The following is a 23623-nucleotide window of genomic DNA, read 5'->3' on the forward strand; positions in this document are numbered from 1 at the left end:
CTTCAGTTCTTGCCAGAATGAAACTATCGTGTGGGATGGAAGCAGCAGTCTGGAAGGGGCACAGAAGGGGAAGGAATAGCAATGTGCGGGTGGGGGGAGAGAGGAATGTTCTCTGGCAGAGTGTGCAGGGACTAGAATGCCAACAGAAAAGGGGAAAGTGGGGTGAAAAAGGAGAGAAGTGAGGAAAGATGTGCAAGTGCATTGGCAGAGGTTGGCAAATGAAGAGGGTGAGAGATGAGAACAGGGAGGAGACGATAGGACAGAGCAGGTAAAAACTGTTGGGTGGAGAGTGTGGGAACAATGTTTTACCATAGGCTGAGGCTGGGATGATTATGGGAACAGAGACTGTGTTGTAATGATAGCTGACATCTACACAGTTCAGAGAAGCTGGTGTTGGAGGGGAAGATCCAGATGGCTTGGCTAGTGAAGCAGCCATTGAAATCAAGAATGTTATGTCCAGCTGCATGTTGTGCCACAGGGTAGTCTACTTTGCTCTTGGCTGCAGTTTGATTGTGGCCTTTCATGCTGGTGGACAGCTGACTGGTAGTCATACTAATGTAAAAAGCTGTGCAAGGCTTTTAACAGAACTGACAAATAACATGGCTGGTTTCACAGGTGGCCCAGCCTCTGGTGGGGTAGGAGAAACCTGAGACAGGACTGAAGGACTGGAACAGGGAGTGCTGGGTGCATGGATTGGTCAGGTCTTGTTGCACCTGGGTCTTCCACAGGGATATGATAATTGTGGCAGAGGTTTGGGATTGAACATGGCATAGCAATGGACTAGAATGGTTGTGGAGGTTGGGTTGGCTATGGAACACCACTTTGGGAGAGGTGGGAAGGAATTCTGTAGACGTCCCTCACAGTGCCGGCTTTAGGGTGGGGCGACCCGGGCGGTCGCCCAGGGCGCCGGGGCCCAAGGGGCGCCACGTACTAAACGCATGTAAAAAAAAAAATTACAATTTACAATCACCCATTTCGCGAAACTAAAATATTATTCAGTCTCATTCAACATACGACACTAATCTCAGGAATGCACAATGAATTTGGGGTAGCAGAAGAGAAATCATGCTGAATGCAATCTTCGTATTGTCTGCAACCATCCATGTTTGACGCGGGCTAGCACGGGCTCTACCAAAGCGCCTCTCTTATTTGTTTCAAGAACTGCAACAAGGAAGAGCCCATGCAGCCACACCATCTCTCGTTCACAACAGAAACTACCGGTTGCTCCAAATAAAAGAAAATACAGACTGTGAAATATACATTACATTATGATTTAATTAATACGAATGTATTTATATCGAATATTTGTGACTTAATGACTCATGTACATTAATTAATAGATCATGCAATGCGTGCACTTCATTCATAGAGAATTCTCTCCTAACGTACTGAAATGATACAGCGCCACACAATGTTTGTTAGACTGCATATGTTGGCAGCGCTACGATTTGCACCCACATGTCAGTAATTGTCAGTAAGAGTCGGAGGCAGCGGTCATGTTTTCGTGGCTGAATAATTGTGAGTGAAACGAGTGTCGTGACTGTGTCAACATTTTAATTTTCTGGTAAGTGCGAAAAACATTTTTATCTTTCAGTTCAGGTTTTTTTCTAGTTACGTCTACTGATAGGTGAATTTCTTTATTTGTTATAGATCAAAAATTGTGGTCGCGAAATAGAGCAGTGTCCAAGCAATAATTTGTCAAATTATTAAATCATGCCAGAAGAGAAGGAAATGATTAAAAAAAAAGCTTCCTGGTTCAGAAAATCGGAAAAGAAAAGCTGAAAAAGAAAAAGTTCTTGAAGAAACTAAAAAGCACATGAATATTTATAAGTACCTTAAAGGAAATTCTAAGGCAAATACTTCAGATATTGAATCAAAAGTCCATGTATCAGCAAATATTTCTTCAGACTGTGAACAATTATACACAAAAAATATACAAACACCTATTGAAGGTGATCAAATTGACCAGCGCAGTACATCTTTGCATGAATCCTCTGATATTTCTCCAAGTCAAAATCAACACATGACATCTGTGGTCGATGAAAGTATCAACGTACTTGCAATAAAAGAATACAATGCTTCTGATGTAGGTACGTGGCCAAAAGTACTTAATGCTAGAGATATAGATCGTATTATAATATGTGGACCCTCACAAGTATGTCTAAATAACTTTCCAAAAGATGAAAATGGGCGTCATTTCTCTTCAACTCATTACACAAGAAAACTATCAAACGAAGAAACTATCAGACGACGGTGGCTAGTTTATTCTGTATCAAAAGACAGTGTCTTTTGCTTTTGTTGTCGACTGTTTGATTTAAAATCAACTACTAATTTGACTACCACTGTGGGTTTCAGAAATTGGAAACATTTAAGTGAAACTCTGAAACTGCATGAAAATAGTCCTAACCACAAAAAAGCATTTACTCAATGGACTGAAGCTGAAATCAGGTTTAAAGCTGGATTAACTATTGACAAGGAAGAACAAAAGCTAATTTCTAAAGAAAGTTTACGATGGAGCAATGTGCTTCAAAGATTGATGCACATTACTTTGTATTTGGCTGAAAATAATACGGCATTCAGAGGGTTATCAGATAAATTATTTACCCCAAATAATGGAAAATTCTTAGGTCTTGTACAGTTATTGGCAAAGTTTGATCCAATCATGGAAGAGCACGTCAGACTGGCATTGAGTGGTGATTTGGCTGACCATTATTGCGGCAAAAATATACAAAATGAATTAATAGAACTCATGGCATCACACGTTATGTCTACAATCGTATCCCGCATAAAGGGTTCAAAGTATTATGCAATCATAGCTGACTGTACTCCAGATATAAGCCACAAAGAACAAATTTCGATAACTTTAAGATGCGCCGACATAACAGAGGATGGCGCAAGTGTAAAAGAACATTTCATCTCATTTCAGCAAATAGATGATACAACCGGTGGAGGTCTCACAGAAAGCATTTTAAAAACATTGAGTGATCTTGACCTTAACATTAATGACTGCAGAGGACAGGGCAACGATAACGGCGTGAACATGAAGGGGAAAAATAAAGGTGTCCAGAACAGAATTAAGAAGTTAAATCCACTAGCTTTTTTTGTGCCATGTGGATGCCATAGTTATAATTTGGTATTGTGTGATGCGGCAAAATCATCAGTAAAATCTGTGACACTGTTCGGAATGTTACAAAAAATGTTTAATCTATTTGCTGGATCGGTAAATAGATGGAAAATTTTGACCGACCATTTGAAGATATACACCCTGAAAAATGTAAGTGACACACGCTGGGAAGCTCGAATTGATAGCGTCAAAGCGGTCCGTTATCAATTATGCGAAATGCATGACGCTTTGGTTTCCTTGGCCGATGCTACTGAACAAAGCGATGCTGCGGTGTCACACGAAGCGACAACACTAGGAGGACAATTAAAAGACTTCAGCTTCATTGTTTCTCTCGTGACATGGTATGATGTTCTGTTTCAAATTAACGTTGTGAGTAAAGCAAGTCAGTCACCCACAATCAACTTTGTCGAGTTTATGGGAATCCTTGACAAATGTTGCTCTTATTTGGAAACATATAGACAAACAGGTTTCGAACAAGCTATTGTAACAGCAACTGAACTGTCTTCGGATCTCGCAGCCATCATTTAAACCACAAATGCGATTAAGACGTATTAAACGCAGGCCGGGTGAAGAGGCTGTTGATGATCAAATAACTGACCCAAAAAAGAAGTTTAAAGTAGAGTTTTTCAATGCACTGTTGGACACTGTGCACATATCCATGAAAGAAAGATTTGAACAGATGCAAGAATTTTCTGCGACGTGGAGTTTCTTGTTTGACATTTAAAAAAAATCAAAATAAAGAAGAACTAATACAATGCTGTTCTAAATTACAAGAAAAGTTAACTGTCAACATGAAGTCAGATATTGATGGAAATTTGCTGTGCGACGAAATTTTAGGCCTGCAACACTATCTCGAAGACAGCCAGGCAACGCCTATTGAAGCCTTAAACTTCATAAAAAAGCATAATCTTCAAGAGTTATATCCCAACATCTGGATAACATTACGTATTTTGCTAACAATACCAGTGACTGTCGCAAGCGGCGAACGCAGTTTTTCCAAACTGAAGTTGACAAAAAAGTACTTGCGGTCTACAATGTCTCAAACAAGACTAACCAGTTTGGCCTCACTGTCCATTGAAAATGAAGTTGCAGAAAACCTGGACTTTGCTAATCTGATCAGAGACTTTGCCGACAGAAAAGCGAGAAAAGTAAAATTTTAGTTGTTTATAATTGTTTTTCATTAGGCGTAATATGTTTTGTGTTCAGATGACTGACAGAAAATATAGGTTTATGGCTTACAGTTATATTAAATTCAATAAAAATATGGTACCCAATTCAAAATTAGTGTTTTTTCGTTATACATATTACCTCCTATATGTAAAAATCAATTGTTGTGTGTTAGTCTCACCAAAACAAAGAAATGGTTTGACCAATTTGAATAATTTTTGTTTTGTTTTGTTCGCTTTAGTACAGGGGTGCTTCAGAAAAGAAAAGAAATATTTGGGATATACGAGCCTGTTTCAACCACATTTTACGCATCTTTTCTTTGTTTGGAACACGCAAAAACAATTTTCTGGAGTTTTTGTAGATGTACAGTGCAGTACTACACAATATTTTTAAACAATTTCCCAAAACGTGAATGCCCAAACAATATATCACTGCTATACTGACTGTTACGGCAGCGACAGCAGCATGCTGGACTGATGTCACAGGCTACACAAGACTCACATGGAGCGTCTTAGCGGGCTTTCAGATTATTTGGATTTCATTTCCATTTTAAAAAATAAAATACTCAAATTTACGATGGAAAAAACCATGTTAATGATTAATGGAAAATCTCATATAGAGATGTGAAACAAATACTAAAAAAGAGATAGAGGGGCTGGCCAGTACTTACCTCAGCTCAGTACAGCCGATAGATACACACAAAACAAAACCGAAAATTTATGTTCCTAGCTTTCGGAACAAATGTTCCTTCATCAGGGAGGAGAGAGGGGAAAGAAAGGGAAGAAGGGAAAGGAGATTCAGTTACTCACAACCCAGGTTATGAAGCAACAGGGAAAGGAAAATAGGGAGGGTAGCAAGGATGGAGGCATGGTTGTCAGAGGGAAGCCAAAGATATTCTACTGTAAGTACTGTGCCAGCTTCAAACCAAAGAGGATGCATACAGAAGTAAAGAGGTATATAGTATAAAGATAAACACAACTATGCAGGATGAAAAGATGCGTGAATGGCTAAGAGGAAAGGGAAAGAGGAGAAGACTGAAGAGTAAATGGGAGTGAGGTTGTTTAACGTAGGTTCAGTCCAGGGGGATGGCGGGATGAAAGGATGTGTTGGAGTGCAAGTTCCCATCTCCGCAGTTCAGAGGGACTGGTGTTGGGTGGGAGAAGCCAAATGGCACATATGGTGTAGCACGTTCCTAGGTCCCTAGAATTATGCTGCAGGGCATGCTCCGCTACTGGGTATTGGGCATCTCCTAGGCGGACAGTTCGTCTGTGTCCGTTCATGCGCTCAGCCAGTTTAGTTGTTGTCATGCCGATGTAAAAGGCTGTGCAGTGCAGGCATGTCAGTTGATAAATGACATGTGTAGTTTCACATGTGGCCCTGCCTTGAATTGTGTACGTTTTACCAGTAGCGGGGCTGGAGTAAGTGGTTGTGGGGGGATGCATGGGGCAGGTTTTGCAGCGAGGTCGGTTACAGGGGTAGGAACCGCTGGGTAGAGAAGGTAGTCTGGGAATATTGTAGGGTTTAACAAGGATGTTACGGAGGTTAGGGGGCCGACGAAAGGAAACTCTGGGTGGTGTGGGGAGAATTTTGTCAAGGGATGATCTCATTTCAGGGGTTGACTTGAGAAAATCATATCCCTGGCGGAGTAATTTGTTGATGTTTTCGAGGCCAGGATAATATTGGGTGACAAGGGGGATGCTTCTGTGTGGTCTGGGGGTAGGAACATTGTTGTTGGACGGGGAGGAATGTATTGCTCGAGAGATCTGTTTGTGGACAAGGTCTGCAGGATAGTTGCGGGAGAGGAAAGCACTGGTCAGGTTATTGGTGTAATTGTTGAGGGATTCGTCACTGGAGCAGATACGTTTGCCACGAATACCTAGGCTGTAGGGAAGGGAGCGTTTGATGTGGAATGGATGGCAGCTATCAAAGTGAAGGTACTGTTGTTTGTTTGTGGGTTTGATATGGACAGAGGTGTGGATGTGAGCTTCAACAAGATGAAGGTCAACATCCAGGAAGGTGGCTTGGGTTTTGGAGAAGGACCAGGTGAAATTCAGATTCGAAAAGGAGTTGAGGTTATGGAGGAAATTAAGGAGTGTTTCTTCACCATGAGTCCAGACCACAAAGATGTCATCTATAAACCTATACCAGGCCAGGGGAAGCAGCTGTTGGGTCTTCAGGAAAGCCTCCTCTATGCGGCCCATGAAGAGGTTGGCATAGGACGGAGCCATCCTGGTTCCCATGGCCGTTCCCCTGATTTGTTTGTAGGTCTGGCCTTCAAAAGTGAAGTAATTATGGGTGAGGATGAAGTTGGTGAGTGTGATGAGGAACGAGGTTTTTGGAAGATCTTCAGGTGGGCGTTGGGAGAGGTAGTGCTCAAGGGCAGAGAGACCATGGGTATGTGGGATGTTTGTGTAAAGGGATGTAGCATCTATGGTGACAAGAAAGGTTTCAGGTGGGAGAGGAGTGGGAATGGATTTGAGGCGTTCTAGGAAATGGTTTGTGTCTTTGATGTAGGATGGGAGTCTGCGGGTGATAGGTTGGAGGTGCTGGTCTACCAGAGCTGAGATACGTTTGGTTGGGGCTTTGAAGCCTGCTACAATGGGACGGCCAGGATGGTTCTCTTTGTGGATTTTGGGTAATAGGTAGAAGGTAGGGGTACGTGGCTCAGGTGGAGTGAGTAATTCTATGGAAGCCGTTGTGAGGCCTTGTGAGGGACCTTGGATTCTTAGGATTTTTTGCAGCTCAGTCTGGATGGAGGGAATGGGATCCTGGGTAACAGCTTTGTAGGTTGAGGTGTCAGAGAGTTGACGCAGTCCTTCTGCCACATACTCCACACGGTCAAGTACGACAGTTGTGGAGCCTTTATCCGCCGGGAGGATGACAATAGAGCGGTCTATTTTCAGCTCCTTAATGGCACGGGATTCAGCTGGGGTGATGTTGGGGGTTGTTGGGATGTTCTTCAAGAAGGACTGGGAGGCAACACTGGATGTGAGGAATTCCTGAAATGTCTGCAAGGGATGGTTTTGGGGGAGGGGAGGAGGATCCCTTTGAGAAGGCAGTCGGAACTGTTCTAGACAGGGTTCAACACTGGGTCTAGTATTTGGGGGCTGTGTTTGGGTAGTGAAGTGGTATTTCCAGTTGAGGTTCCGGGTGAATGAGAGGAGATCTTTAACCAGGGCAGTGTGGTTGAATTTAGGCGTGGGGCTAAAGGTTAAGCCTTTTGACAGAACAGATGTCTCTGGAGGAGAGAGGGATCTGGATGAGAGGTTTAGGACTGAATTGGGACTGGCGATATGTGGCATTTGACTGTGGTTATAGTTGAGATTTGGTCTGTGTGGGGTATGTGCTGGGATGGGGAGATTGAGTAGGGTGGCTAGGCTAGGTTTGTTGGCTATGAGGGGGGTTTGTTGAAAGTTCTGTTGTGGTTTGTGTTTGTGAGGGATAGGGAGAGGGACCCCACTTCTTAGGTGTTGCACTAGCACTGTGGATAGTTTTTTCAGGTGTTGTGTGGCATGGAACTCAAGTTTGCAGCTGGCTTCTAGGATGATGTTCTTGAGTGTGTTCTCCAAGCAAGGGTTTGAGAGGTGGAGGACTTTGAAGAGAGATAGGAGCTGTTGGGAGTGGTGGTTACATGAAGTAGTGTAGAGATTCAGGACAAGTTGGGTAAGGGCTAAGGATTGAAGGTTCTGGAAGTCCAGGAGAGACTGGTGGAAGGAGGAATTGCACCCAGAGATGGGAACTTTTAAGGTAAGCCCTTTAGGGGTAATTCCAAAGGTTAAGCAGGACCGGAGGAAAAGTATGTGGGATTGCAATTTGGCTACGGTGAATGCATGTTTCCGGAATGAATGTAAATAATGTGGTATAGGATTAGGGTACATAGTGGGTAACTGGTGGGTAGGGAAATTAAATAACTAAAATTGAAATAGTAATCATAAGAAGGAATAAAATGCGGAGGGAAGGACGAAAAAGAAAGAAATTGTGTTGGTAATGTTCAATACCAAAGGAAGACCACTAAATAAGAAAAATACGGAAAAAGTTGACCAGACCAAGCAAGTATGTCCAGATCAGGGGAAAAGAACACACGTTGCTCAAAAACAGAGATAGCGAGTGGCGAAAAAAGGATCGCGCGTGCTGCAAAAGATATCGCGCGTACCGCAAAAAAGATCGCGCGTACCGCAAAAGCGTTCGCGCGTGCCGCAAAAAAGATCGCGCGTGCCGCAAAAAGATCGCGCGTGCCGCAAAAACGATCGCGCGTGCCGCAAAAATGTCCCAAAAAAAATTTTCTTGTGGCAGAGAAAGATAGCCAATGGCACAAAAATATCGCCAGCAACAAGAAATCGACGGAAATGGATGATACTGGTAGGTGTGGAAGAGATTGTTGGCAGTGATTGTTGGCTGGAAAACAGTGAATAACGAACGTTAAAACTATGGAATGTTGAATAAATAAATCAATAAATAAAAAAGAGAAGAGGACTATAAACGGAACAAGATAATAGGAGGAAGATGAAACTAGCACAGTTGGTGACGAAAATATTTGTTTATGGATATATAAAACACTGAAGAAGAGAAAATGTTAAGATGACAGACGTAAGTGATAGCTAACAAAAGGGACAAAACAATGAAGGATGTGGACCATATAGGTGATCTAAATGATTAATGGAAAATCTCATATAGAGATGTGAAACAAATACTAAAAAAGAGATAGAGGGGCTGGCCAGTACTTACCTCAGCTCAGTACAGCCGATAGATACACACAAAACAAAACCGAAAATTTATGTTCCTAGCTTTCGGAACAAATTTTCCTTCCTCAGGGAGGAGAGAGGGGAAAGAAAGGGAAGAAGGGAAAGGAGATTCAGTTACTCACAACCCAGGTTATGAAGCAACAGGGAAAGGAAAATAGGGAGGGTAGCAAGGATGGAGGCATGGTTGTCAGAGGGAAGCCAAAGATATTCTACTGTAAGTACTGTGCCAGCTTCAAACCAAAGAGGATGCATACAGAAGTAAAGAGGTATATAGTATAAAGATAAACACAATTATGCAGGATGAAAAGATGCGTGAATGGCTAAGAGGAAAGGGAAAGAGGAGAAGACTGAAGAGTAAATGGGAGTGAGGTTGTTTAACGTAGGTTCAGTCCAGGGGGATGGCGGGATGAAAGGATGTGTTGGAGTGCAAGTTCCCATCTCCGCAGTTCAGAGGGACTGGTGTTGGGTGGGAGAAGCCAAATAGCACATATGGTGTAGCACGTTCCTAGGTCCCTAGAATTATGCTGCAGGGCATGCTCCGCTACTGGGTATTGGGCATCTCCTAGGCGGACAGTTCGTCTGTGTCCGTTCATGCGCTCAGCCAGTTTAGTTGTTGTCATGCCGATGTAAAAGGCTGTGCAGTGCAGGCATGTCAGTTGATAAATGACATGTGTAGTTTCACATGTGGCCCTGCCTTGAATTGTGTACGTTTTACCAGTAGCGGGGCTGGAGTAAGTGGTTGTGGGGGGATGCATGGGGCAGGTTTTGCAGCGAGGTCGGTTACAGGGGTAGGAACCGCTGGGTAGAGAAGGTAGTCTGGGAATATTGTAGGGTTTAACAAGGATGTTACGGAGGTTAGGGGGCCGACGAAAGGAAACTCTGGGTGGTGTGGGGAGAATTTTGTCAAGGGATGATCTCATTTCAGGGGTTGACTTGAGAAAATCATATCCCTGGCGGAGTAATTTGTTGATGTTTTCGAGGCCAGGATAATATTGGGTGACAAGGGGGATGCTTCTGTGTGGTCTGGGGGTAGGAACATTGTTGTTGGACGGGGAGGAATGTATTGCTCGAGAGATCTGTTTGTGGACAAGGTCTGCAGGATAGTTGCAGGAGAGGAAAGCACTGGTCAGGTTATTGGTGTAATTGTTGAGGGATTCGTCACTGGAGCAGATACGTTTGCCACGAATACCTAGGCTGTAGGGAAGGGAGCGTTTGATGTGGAATGGATGGCAGCTATCAAAGTGAAGGTACTGTTGTTTGTTTGTGGGTTTGATATGGACAGAGGTGTGGATGTGAGCTTCAACAAGATGAAGGTCAACATCCAGGAAGGTGGCTTGGGTTTTGGAGAAGGACCAGGTGAAATTCAGATTCGAAAAGGAGTTGAGGTTATGGAGGAAATTAAGGAGTGTTTCTTCACCATGAGTCCAGACCACAAAGATGTCATCTATAAACCTATACCAGGCCAGGGGAAGCAGCTGTTGGGTCTTCAGGAAAGCCTCCTCCATGCGGCCCATGAAGAGGTTGGCATAGGACGGAGCCATCCTGGCTCCCATGGCCGTTCCCCTGATTTGTTTGTAGGTCTGGCCTTCAAAAGTGAAGTAATTATGGGTGAGGATGAAGTTGGTGAGTGTGATGAGGAACGAGGTTTTTGGAAGATCTTCGGGTGGGCGTTGGGAGAGGTAGTGCTCAAGGGCAGAGAGACCATGGGTATGTGGGATGTTTGTGTAAAGGGATGTAGCATCTATGGTGACAAGAAAGGTTTCAGGTGGGAGTGGAGTGGGAATGGATTTGAGGCGTTCTAGGAAATGGTTTGTGTCTTTGATGTAGGATGGGAGTCTGCGGGTGATAGGTTGGAGGTGCTGGTCTACCAGAGCTGAGATACGTTCGGTTGGGGCTTTGAAGCCTGCTACAATGGGACGGCCAGGATGGTTCTCTTTGTGGATTTTGGGTAATAGGTAGAAGGTAGGGGTACGTGGCTCAGGTGGAGTGAGTAATTCTATGGAAGCCGTTGTGAGGCCTTGTGAGGGACCTTGGATTCTTAGGATTTTTTGCAGCTCAGTCTGGATGGAGGGAATGGGATCCTGGGTAACAGCTTTGTAGGTTGAGGTGTCAGAGAGTTGACGCAGTCCTTCTGCCACATACTCCACACGGTCAAGTACGACACTTGTGGAGCCTTTATCCGCCGGGAGGATGACAATAGAGCGGTCTATTTTCAGCTCCTTAATGGCACAGGATTCAGCTGGGGTGATGTTGGGGGTTGTCGGGATGTTCTTCAAGAAGGACTGGGAGGCAACACTGGATGTGAGGAATTCCTGAAATGTCTGCAAGGGATGGTTTTGGGGGAGGGGAGGAGGATCCCTTTGAGAAGGCAGTCGGAACTGTTCTAGACAGGGTTCAACACTGGGTCTAGTATTTGGGGGCTGTGTTTGGGTAGTGAAGTGGTATTTCCAGTTGAGGTTCCGGGTGAATGAGAGGAGATCTTTAACCAGGGCAGTGTGGTTGAATTTAGGCGTGGGGCTAAAGGTTAAGCCTTTTGACAGAACAGATGTCTCTGGAGGAGAGAGGGATCTGGATGAGAGGTTTAGGACTGAATTGGGACTGGCGATATGTGGCATTTGACTGTGGTTATAGTTGAGATTTGGTCTGTGTGGGGTATGTGCTGGGATGGGGAGATTGAGTAGGGTGGCTAGGCTAGGTTTGTTGGCTATGAGGGGGGTTTGTTGAAAGTTCTGTTGTGGTTTGTGTTTGTGAGGGATAGGGAGAGGGACCCCACTTCTTAGGTGTTGCACTAGCACTGTGGATAGTTTTTTCAGGTGTTGTGTGGCATGGAACTCAAGTTTGCAGCTGGCTTCTGGGATGATGTTCTTGAGTGTGTTCTCCAAGCAAGGGTTTGAGAGGTGGAGGACTTTGAAGAGAGATAGGAGCTGTTGGGAGTGGTGGTTACATGAAGTAGTGTAGAGATTCAGGACAAGTTGGGTAAGGGCTAAGGATTGAAGGTTCTGGAAGTCCAGGAGAGACTGGTGGAAGGAGGAATTGCACCCAGAGATGGGAACTTTTAAGGTAAGCCCTTTAGGGGTAATTCCAAAGGTTAAGCAGGACCGGAGGAAAAGTATGTGGGATTGCAATTTGGCTACGGTGAATGCATGTTTCCGGAATGAATGTAAATAATGTGGTATAGGATTAGGGTACATAGTGGGTAACTGGTGGGTAGGGAAATTAAATAACTAAAATTGAAATAGTAATCATAAGAAGGAATAAAATGCGGAGGGAAGGACGAGAAAGAAAGAAATTTTGTTGGTAATGTTCAATACCAAAGGAAGACCACTAAATAAGAAAAATACGGAAAAAGTTGACCAGACCAAGCAAGTATGTCCAGATCAGGGGAAAAGAACAGACGTTGCTCAAAAACAGAGATAGCGAGTGGCGAAAAAAGGATCGCGCGTGCTGCAAAAGATATCGCGCGTACCGCAAAAAAGATCGCGCGTACCGCAAAAGCGTTCGCGCGTGCCGCAAAAAAGATCGCGCGTGCCGCAAAAAGATCGCGCGTGCCGCAAAAAACTGGCTGAGCGCATGAACGGACACAGACGAACTGTCCGCCTAGGAGATGCCCAATACCCAGTAGCGGAGCATGCCCTGCAGCATAATTCTAGGGACCTAGGAACGTGCTACACCATATGTGCCATTTGGCTTCTCCCACCCAACACCAGTCCCTCTGAACTGCGGAGATGGGAACTTGCACTCCAACACATCCTTTCATCCCGCCATCCCCCTGGACTGAACCTACGTTAAACAACCTCACTCCCATTTACTCTTCAGTCTTCTCCTCTTTCCCTTTCCTCTTAGCCATTCACGCATCTTTTCATCCTGCATAGTTGTGTTTATCTTTATACTATATACCTCTTTACTTCTGTATGCATCCTCTTTGGTTTGAAGCTGGCACAGTACTTACAGTAGAATATCTTTGGCTTCCCTCTGACAACCATGCCTCCATCCTTACTACCCTCCCTATTTTCCTTTCCCTGTTGCTTCATAACCTGGGTTGTGAGTAACTGAATCTCCTTTCCCTTCTTCCCTTTCTTTCCCCTCTCTCCTCCCTGATGAAGGAACATTTGTTCCGAAAGCTAGGAACATAAATTTTCGGTTTTGTTTTGTGTGTATCTATCGGCTGTACTGAGCTGAGGTAAGTACTGGCCAGCCCCTCTATCTCTTTTTTAAAAAACCATGTTATGATCATAAGATGATGCCATTAACCACTTAAGGCGATTTCTAGAAAACAGTCAAATACCGTGTTGCAAAGCACTGCCAGGTTCGCTATTTATACAATAAAGGGCGCCAACTGGACGACTCGCCCGGGGCACCTGGATGGCTAAGGCCGGCCCTGGTCCCTCATTTCAGGGCTTGGTGATATGTAATCAAAGCCCTGCTGAAAGATCTGGTTCAGTTGGTGCCATACACAACCTCAAAACAAATCCTGACCTACCTGCCCACAAAGCTTGTGCCACTGTTGTTGTGAATCACAGTGACCATCTGGCAGAAGGCCTCTGCCAATTATCTTACTCTTCCACCTATAAACTCTACCAGAGTGATCCCATTCCCATAGCCCAATACAACCCCTAGTCCCTGCTTAAAGCCTTAAGTCCTTCCCAGAACCTCACCACTGAATTCATTTCCCTCCTCACCACCATGACACGCCACACACCCACCTTCAACATGCTCCCCAAAATCCACAAGCCTAACAATCCTCGACATCCCATTGTGGCTGGTTAGTGTGCCCCCACTGAAAAAAACTTCAGGCCTCATTGACTAACACCACCAACCAATCCCCTGTAATCTACTCTCATGTCAAAGATACTAACCACTTCCTTCACCAACTCTCTAGCACCCCCACCCCTTAACCTCCTGAATCCCTACTCATCACTGTAGACACCACCTCCCTTTACATCTACATCCTAAGTGCCCATGGTTGTAACCCTATTGAATACTACCTTCCTCAACGTCCTTCAGACTTCAAACCCACTACCTCATTCATCATACACCTTACTAACTTTAACTTATCCCACATTCCTTTGAAGGGAATGTATACAAAAATATCCATGGCACAGCCATGGGTCCACATGGCACCCTTGTATGCCAACCAGTTTATGAGCCATCTAGAGGAGACCTTCCTAGCCTCCCAAAACACCAAACTGCTAGTCTGCTTCAGGTTCATTGATGATATCTCCATGATCTAGACTCAGGGCTGACACCCAATCTTCATTCCTTCACAACCTCAACATGTTCTCTCCCTTCTGCTTCACCTAGCCCTTCTTAACCGTGTGCCACCTTCCTAGGTCTTGACCTCCTCCTCTCTGATGGCTCCATCTGCACCTGCATCCACTTTAAACCTGCCAGCCACCAACAGTACCTGCATTTCTACTGCTGTCATCTCTTTCACACCAAAAAATCCCTCCCATAGAGCCTAGCTACCTGGGGACAGCGTATTGGCAGTGACAAGAACACCCTTGCCCAATATGCTGACAATCTCACCAAGGCCTTCACAAACAGAACTATCCTTCAGATGTAGTGAGCAAACAGATCTCCCGTGACATTTCCCTTTGCACCCCCAATCCTCCAACCACCCGCCATAAAGGAGTGTTCTCTTCATCACCCAATACCACCCCAGACTGGAACAATTAAAACACATCCTTCACTAGGGCTTTGATTACCTATCATCATGCACTGAAATGAGGAATGTCACCAGAGGCCCTTCCCACCCATCCTAAAGTACTGTTCCACTATGCCAGTCCCAATCCCAACCCCTAGCCACAAGGATCATATCCCAGAGGAAGACACAAGTGCAACAAGACCTGCCAAATCCATGCACGCAGCGTTTCCTGTTCCAGTCTTGTTTGAGGTTTATCCTGCCCCATCAGAGGCTGGGCCACCTGTGAAACCAGCCATGTCATTTGTCAGGTCTGCTGAAATCGTTGCACAGCTTTTTATATTGGTTTGACTACCAACCAGCTGTCCACTAGCATGAAAGACCACTACCAAACTGTGGCCAAGAGCAAAGTAAACTACCCTGTGGCACAACATGCAGCTAAACATAACATTCTTGATTTCAATGGCTGCTTCACTATCCAAGCCATCTGGAACCTCCCTTACACCACCAGCTTTTCTGAACCGTGCAGCTGTGAGTTATCATTACAACACATTCTCTGCTCCCGTAATTATCCCAGCCTCAGCTTATGATAACACACTGTTCCCACACCCTGCACCCAACAGTTTTGACCTGCTCTTTCCTATCACCTCCTCTCCATCCTCATCTCCCACCCTCTGCCAACACACCCGCCCAACTTTCCCCGTTCCTTTCCATTTCCCCTCCATTTTCCCCACCTCCCCGCCCTACAGCTTCCTGATGCTGCACCTGTTGGATTCCAGCCCCTGCACACTGTGCCAGACAGTGCTCCTCTTTCTCCCCACCCTTACATTGCTATCCCTTCCTCTTCTGAGCCCCCTCCAGATTGCTGCTTCCATCCCATGTGATCGTTGCAGCCTGGCCTGACCTGCCGGATTTGGAATTCATGTATGTGTGAGGTATGCTTGCATGTGCGGATGAGTGATGTGTGTTTCTCTTTTCCTGGAAAACTGCAAGGCTTAAAACTAAATGTATGTGTCTTGTAATTTAATATGTGATCTTTACAATATGTAGCAGTATATCTTTTCCTACATTGTTGACAATCCTACCTGGAGTTTCCATTGTCTGAAATAGAAATTCTTCCCTTTTAAGTACATTGTCAGATGTCAGAATATGTCACTAAGTACAAGATAGGTGCACTGTATAATTAAGTAAATGACAATAATAACTTATAATTACGGATTAGAGCAATTGCAAGAAAAATTATCTACATAGGTAAATATTTGACAAAGACAATTAGTAGTTAACAAGGTAATTGACAGTAAATAGAACAGCAATAAAATAGTTACATGAAACGAAAATGGTTATAAAATAAAGTTTTCTGTTTATTTGTAGTTTAATGAAATTAAAAATCATTTACACACACTCAAAAAATGCTTGAGAAGAGTGAAACAATTTACTTTTCATCCATTTCACAATACTAGTTTTAAATTTATTTACTGATACTGTGTAGATATTTTCAGGCAATTTTTTGATGTAGATAAGACCAAGATATTTGTAGCTGTTATGGGTCCCGACCTATGACACGTTGATTGTATGCCCACTTCTTGTGTTATGGTGTTGGATTTTCCTCAGGTTATACTTACTTAAGTCTTCTTTAAGAAAAACAAGGCAGTTACGCGTATAGGCTGCAGGCTAGGTACTTTTATTATATTTAGTTTTTTGAAATAATCCCTATGTGATTCACACAAGTTAAGTCCTGTAATGCACCTGATAGCTGCATTCTGCAATTTAAACACTAATTTTAAGGCTACGTAATTACGCCATAGTAGCAGTCCATAACTCAGATGGGAGTGTAAGAATGTAAAAGATGTATGTAATAGATGTACTGTATTGACACTGCTGAGCAGCTTGTACATCAGACAGATGGCATGATCTTGTATACCATATAATTTACCTCTGTGGGTATCACCATGTCTAAGTGAAATGCTTGTGGTGACTATCAACCACTCATACAGCACCTCTGTGCTTTGACTGAACAGACGCTTTGGTTTAACTTAATTTTTGTTTTCGTGCACTGGTTGGTTTCCATACAGTGTTTTTGTGTGTTCAATATTTGCAAATAAAATTGTCTTCAACAAGTTAATGTGTGTTGGTGCTACTATTTCCTCGTCTACTGCAAGGGGAAGAAATCACCAAATGCTAATAGTTTGGCAGTTTCGTTGTCATGACTGTGAGCATTCAGATTAAATTCAATATCTTCAGTCTCACTATCATTTTTCTGCTGTACATTTGGCTAAGACTAAGTAGTAAATATCTCCACCAATACCACTATGCTGTGCACATTTTTGAGGATAGTATCACACATGCCTACAGCATTTCATCACATTGTCAATATCTCCTCTGATTAGCTTAGTAAATTTGTGTATGTCCAATAATACCACATGGAATTTCTGTACTAATTGGCAATATTATAAAGTGTCAATGTAGTATGCGATTCAGATTTGGTTTTCAAATGAAACTGTTCAAGGAGATTTTTCAACTTGTACTGAATATTATAAGAAATATCACTTGTCATTTCTTTTTTATTTATTTAACTTTATTTATTTATTTATTTATTTTTTCATGTAGTCCTCAAAAGACAACTTTTGCTAATTTCATATTGTGTACAAATATAGCTTAGAACTCTTTCCATGAAGATGACATCTGTGTACAAGAAATTATTTTAGGTGTGGTGCTCTTGCTCTTATTGTATTAATTACAAGAAAATATTTGAAATGGATCTACAGGCAAGGAATCAACAACTAGAATCAAAATATACTGATAAACATTTATTAGAAGTCATACATGAAGTTTGTTTATTTATTTATTTAGCCATCCATGGACATTTTAAAATGCATGGATGTTGTCAGTTGCGTACATTCATATATTTATACAGTTTGTTGTTACATGTAGTTAAACATTGTGACATATAAGTTATTTACAATCATTTTTGTTCCTTATCAAAATATTGTGAAACAAAAGCTACGTACAATCATTTTGTACTAAGGAATTCACTTATAGTGTAAAAGCAGTGTTCCTGCAAAAACAATTTAAGATTTTTCCTAAAGTGGTACACGTTATCTGCTTCTTTTATTTTCTGTGGCAGTTTATTACAGTATACAGTTTTACACCTTCATACAAGAAGCTATTTTGAGTCTTATGTTTATTCTTCCTGTCTACGTGAAGATGTGTTCTTACACTATAGTTATGGAAACTGCTATTTGTGCTATAATTTTCTATATATTTCTTGTTGTACACTATGGTTTGGAATATAAATCCACAAGGAACAGTTAGAATTTCTAACATTTTGAAAAGTTCTCTGCAGTGGGCCCGCTTACTGCTTTTTGTTATAATTCTTACTGCTCTCTTTTGCATTTTAAATACTGTTTGTAAATTCTGATCACTGTTTCCCCAGAAAATAATACCATAACTGATTACTGAATGAACATAACTAAAGTATACAATTCTCAAACATTCACTACTGCATGTAGTGCATAACAAGTTGTGGATATCTTTTTCGAGAGTTTCATAGCATGTTCATTCCACTTCATTTGGCTGTCAATGTGCAACCCTAAGAATTTTGTTGTAGGTACATCATCTATGGAAATGTTATCTTGTTTTAAATTTAAGGAACTCTGTTTTGTGTTCATTCTAAAGCATATTGTATTTGTTTGCTTTACGTTGAGAGTTACTTTGTTTTCCTGAGACCATTTGTGAACATCCCTCAGCACTTCAGTAGAATTTTCCAACATTTGTGCTGGTGTCTTACTGGTGATTACTATGTTGCTGTCATCCACAAACAATATCTTCTCTCCACGGCTGTTGCACTTTGTTTTTTACACACTGAATATTTTGGTGGAGTACTGTTATATTTGGTGGAGTACTGTGATATTTCAATAACCTTAGCAATACTACATGTACAAATTTGTAACTAGTTGTACCTATTGTTTCTAGAACTAATTTTTTTCATACTTTATGTTACACTGTAAACAGATACTAGAGCATCTCATTTCAATGGGAATGGACCTTTTACACTGCTGGTGGGACCCTGAACACAAGACAACCCTGCTACATGTTGCAGCTGAAACCAGTGTGGAAATGTTGAAGCAGGTATTGAATGTGGGAAAAAGTGTAGACACCTTTGATAATGAAGGGTACTCTGCCTTTCATCGTGCAGTTCTGTCTGGAAATTGTGCGGTCATCAAATATTTTTTAGAAGAGATACAAACTCCTGTGGATCAAAGAGATGCAAAAGGGAGGACATCCCTCATTCTAGTGGCTGCAAGTGACAATTGGCTCCTAATGGAATCAGCAGTTCCAGACATTTTGCTTCATGCAGGTGCTGATGCTAGTGCACAAGACAATGAAAATATAACTGCTTATGATCTGGCACTTCAGAGTAGGAATCAAAAATATGCAGATCTTTTAGAAATGGCACAACACCTTTGTTAATTTCACTGAACAGTGTAAAGCTGGTGGTGCATAATTGCATCTATGTAATGTTTATGTGACTTCTTAACAAGTGGCTAATGGCTTCATATTAAAAGGGTACTTAGAGAGTTGTTGCATGGTACAAAGTGCACATTTCAAGTTTACAGGATATCAAAAATGCAGTCTATAGTCTATAAGTGATATAAATTAATTGTATTTGAGCCAAAACAAACCATTGTTCTCCAGATGCACCTTTGTTCATTGGACACTACCAGTAATCGAAATGAAGCCAAGTTTTTTTCTCTTCTATTAAAACTAATACAATGGATTAAATTCATCCAAAATCATAAACTAGGTAATTTCACCATGCTTTTGTACCCAGACAGTTAACATATCATCAGGTCTATGTTTGCTTCCTCTGTGTGTGATTAAAATATTTCACTAAGCAGTAAAGTTTTATAAATAAATGCGTCTTATGGAGGCACTTGTTCCAAATTCATAGAAGTCTGAGTAGTCTATTTACCATAATTAATAACAGTAATGCTAACCTAGCTGTGATCATTGATAATGTCAGTCATATCCAGTGAGACAAGCTCATTCTTCAAGCAATTATTTACATTTTTTAACTGAACCTGGCATATTACAATCTCATCCAATATCATAAATTAACTTATAAATAATTAGACACCACCTGCATTTGTGATAAATTGCCTTGAGCGACATTCTAGAAGGAAAGAAAAGGGTGTAAAATGGTGATGACATACTTTTCTGAGTCAGTGCTATCGACAGAACACAAGATACTTCAGCACCAATTGAGTGCATTTTGAATGGAGTTCTAGAGTAGTACTCTTTCAAAATCTGACGAAATCTCAATGTGATCTTTATCCCAATGAATTACAACTTTTATAATATGGGAACAGGTTTTTGGTTGTCATTTATTTCCAAACCATTCTTCTTACATGAATATTTTTAAAAAGTATTAAAATATCCACAGTCTATCACTTGCTTCCTATTGTCTTGTAGGTGGCATAAAAGTGACTCAAATTCTGACAAGAGTATTTGAAATGGTCCCAGTGGTGATCTACATCTTATAACAGTTATAAATAACATTTCTGGTAGCTGCAGTTCACAAGCACAGACTTACAATTCTTGATCTAAGTAGAAACTACTGACGTCAATAGATCTGAACTTGATTCAATGTTTTACTTATATGACAACCAAGAATCAAGAATTTTTATTCACCATCAATCATTTTACAATGAAATAGGCTTTGTCATTATAATATAATACAGGATGTAGTAATACATGTGGGGATATAATAATAAAATAAACTAGCACCCATTAACTATGGTATCCATATTAAGCACGGCAGTAATAAAATACACAGTAGGAAAATTTCTAAAAGCTAGGGTCAATAAGTCATAGTATACTGTAGTATGGTACAAAACCTTTGCAATAATTGGCTAGAGAATACAAGACATAATTATACAAAACATAAAGACATATTTATTCAAAATGTAAACATAGCACATAACAATACAGTAAACTATAGGAAAATTTGCTAAATACTAATATCCTCTTCAGGCACCTCAAGGAATTCTTGAATATTATAAAATGGGTGATCTGATAGCCAGCTGTACCACTTAATTTTAAAAATTTTTAGCTCCTTAGACCAAACATAGACTGGTAATTTGTTGAAAATTTTGATAGGATATTTCACAAACATGGTTGATATTTTCCTCCAATTGGAGTTTGGAGTCAATGTAGATGCCGAAAAGTTTTCATGAATTATTTTCTACTTTATCTGACATTTCCATTAGGAGTAGTTGGGCTTTATTGGGGTTACACAGGAGTTTATTAGTTGCAAACCAGTCCAAGGCAGTATCAAGAGTTTGTTTTTTTGTTCTGTTCAGATCTGAAATTCTCTGATGTATTGTAAGTGGTGTTTTATTGTCAGTATAACATATGACAGAGTGAGCTGTGTTATTAGGTAACTCACTGAGTGCTGTAATGAAGAATCAGGGACTGAGAAGAGATCCTTGTGTAACACTTGTACTCATTTTCATTAAAGAGGAATTTACATTTCTGACTGAGACAAATTGTTTTATGTTGCTTAAATATGAACACATCACAGCTAATGTGCTCCCATGCACCGTATAAAACTCCAGCTTCCTTAGTAGTATGTCAATTCCTCCTCCATCCGTATTTTCTCTACAGAACTAGGCTGCCAATGTATAGACCTCTGTGTTTAATATATGGATTCCTGTATTTAAAAGGTTGTTGGACATTATACATCAACTTAGCAATCTAGATGCTAGAAAGAGATAAAATGTTCCTGAACTCTGTATTTAAGTTCGCTAACATTCTGATACATAGATAAGTTTCTTTTGTGTGTGACACTTCATTTATCTGCACCTCCTTTAAAGCAGTGTGTCTGGATGAGGTGTTTAAGCTAAAGGAGTATTACCTCTCAAACCTGCAAGAATGGGAATTCTACTATTGGAGACAGTGCCCTCCACACATCTTCCTCCTCTCCACCTGCCTGCCTTATGTTTACAGCTATTAATTCAGCTAAACCCATGTAATATATCTATGTGCAGGTTGTGAAGTGTAAAAGCTCAAACCTGTAGACCTGTGAGGCCTTTTTCATTACATCCACAACATTTGATCTCATTTTGCTAACAGTTTGGCATTTGTAAGAGATACTCCACAGAGAGAGCTATGTTTAGCCTAACAGATGAAACTCTAGCCAAATTAAATCTCAGAAGGTATCCAGTGGGGATCTTTTGTGATCTTGCTTAAAGCTTTCAACTGTGTAGATCATAACACACTGCTAAAAAAGCTTCCACACTATGGCATCAAAGACAAACCTCTGATGTGGCTAGAATCTTATCTACACAACAGGAAGCAAAGATTTATCATAGTGGAGGCAGGTGTAACAGTAAACTCAGACTGCAGAAATGTAAAATACAGTCTCCCAGGCTTGATCCTTGGACCACTGATTTTCTTTTTCTGATCTACATTAATGATCTACCAGTTACAATCAACGACAGAGCAAAAATAGTCAGGTTTGTGGATGATACAAGCATTCTGATAAAGGCTTCCAACTCTATAATGCAGGATACAGCCCTCACAGCCAAAAACCAAGTATCCAAATGGTTCACAGCAAATAGCCTAACCCTAAATTTAGCAAAAACTAACATTAAATTTAGCAGAAACTAACATTATACAGTTTCAGTCAGTAAATGAAAAAGACTTCAAGTTCCTGAAGTGGAGATCAACGACCAACAAATTTATGAAACCACACATACAAAATTCCTGGGCCCCCAGACAGACAGACAGCTGAGATGGAAAGAGTAAATTGATCAACTGGTTAAGAAATTGGCACAGTTCGTTTTGCCCTAAGAGACTTCTCTCATTGAAGAGAAATATTGATTTTGTCATATTTTGCGTATTTCTTATGATATTATCTCCTGGGGAAATGTTACAGGAGTTGAAAACGTTTTCAAACTACAAAAATGAGCAGTGAAGTTAATATGTGGGATCTCTAACAGAACATCCTGCAGAGCTCTCTTTAAGACTCAGAATATTCACTGTTACAAATCAATACATATACTCACTGATGATGTTCATAGCCAGCAACAGGAAATCATTCCAAAAAAACTGTGACATTCACAAGCATAACACCTGACAGAGAAAAATCTTGCACCAAGGCTCTGCACCTCTCACAAAAGTCTATAGGGAAGTAACTAAACCAGGAATAAAAGTACACAACAAGCTTCCCATCAATATGAAAAAGGAAATTAATAACATACAGGTATTCAAAAAGAAACTAAAAACATTCCTCAGAGAACATACTTTTTATATGCTGAGAGACTTCCTGGAGTAATAAAGCATCTTTTTGAATAAAAATGGAGGAAACCACTTCAATTTTTTTTAAAAAAAAGAACCATACTTAAAATAAAATTTTTACTTATGTCATGAAGACAAAACTGTGTATTCTTAATGTAAATTATAATGATAAAATGTAAATTTATTTACTTGATAGGTTAAAATGTGTACTACCATTTTTTTCACTCTATTAAGTATTTACCTGAACTGACTTATGCGTTGATGATAAAAAAATTGTATTTTAATTTAAATGATAATGATAGAAAGTAAATTTATTTATTTGTGGCACTGGGATAAAACTGTGTTGTTCTATTTATTATGCTATTTTAAGCATTATGCTCACATAATTTTGTATTGTTTTACTTGACTTGTCCTATATTATTAGTACACCCTTTGTATAACATGTAATTAACAGGACGAAATAAAAAACCAAATTAAATCAGATCAAAAGTTGTTCACATATACTATCAAGATGACATCTGATAAAGAAGAATTCTAAGACTCTAAAGCCATAGAAACATAATTTTTTAGCAGAATCCTATGGCTCCTGTAATGATTCATGTTGAATGTTAGTTAACTTAAGTTTCTTCTGCCTGGTCCATTGATGAA

The 23623-nt window shown here is 41.0% G+C and overlaps 1 protein-coding gene across 1 annotated transcript in view; it reads left to right on the plus strand.

The window, feature by feature from the left end:
* Positions 1 to 23402, plus strand: part of LOC126089419 (ankyrin-1-like) — a 337936-nt gene extending 314534 nt beyond the window's left edge. The window contains exon 17 of the mRNA XM_049906908.1: positions 18686 to 23402. Within this exon, the coding sequence (XP_049762865.1) occupies positions 18686 to 19144 (459 nt within the window). The 3' untranslated portion in view covers positions 19145 to 23402. The remainder of the gene's footprint in view (positions 1 to 18685) is intronic.
* The last annotated feature ends 221 nt before the right edge of the window (positions 23403 to 23623 follow it).

This window comes from Schistocerca cancellata, chromosome 1 (genome assembly GCF_023864275.1).
Source record: "Schistocerca cancellata isolate TAMUIC-IGC-003103 chromosome 1, iqSchCanc2.1, whole genome shotgun sequence".
Classification (NCBI taxonomy): domain Eukaryota; kingdom Metazoa; phylum Arthropoda; class Insecta; order Orthoptera; family Acrididae; genus Schistocerca; species Schistocerca cancellata.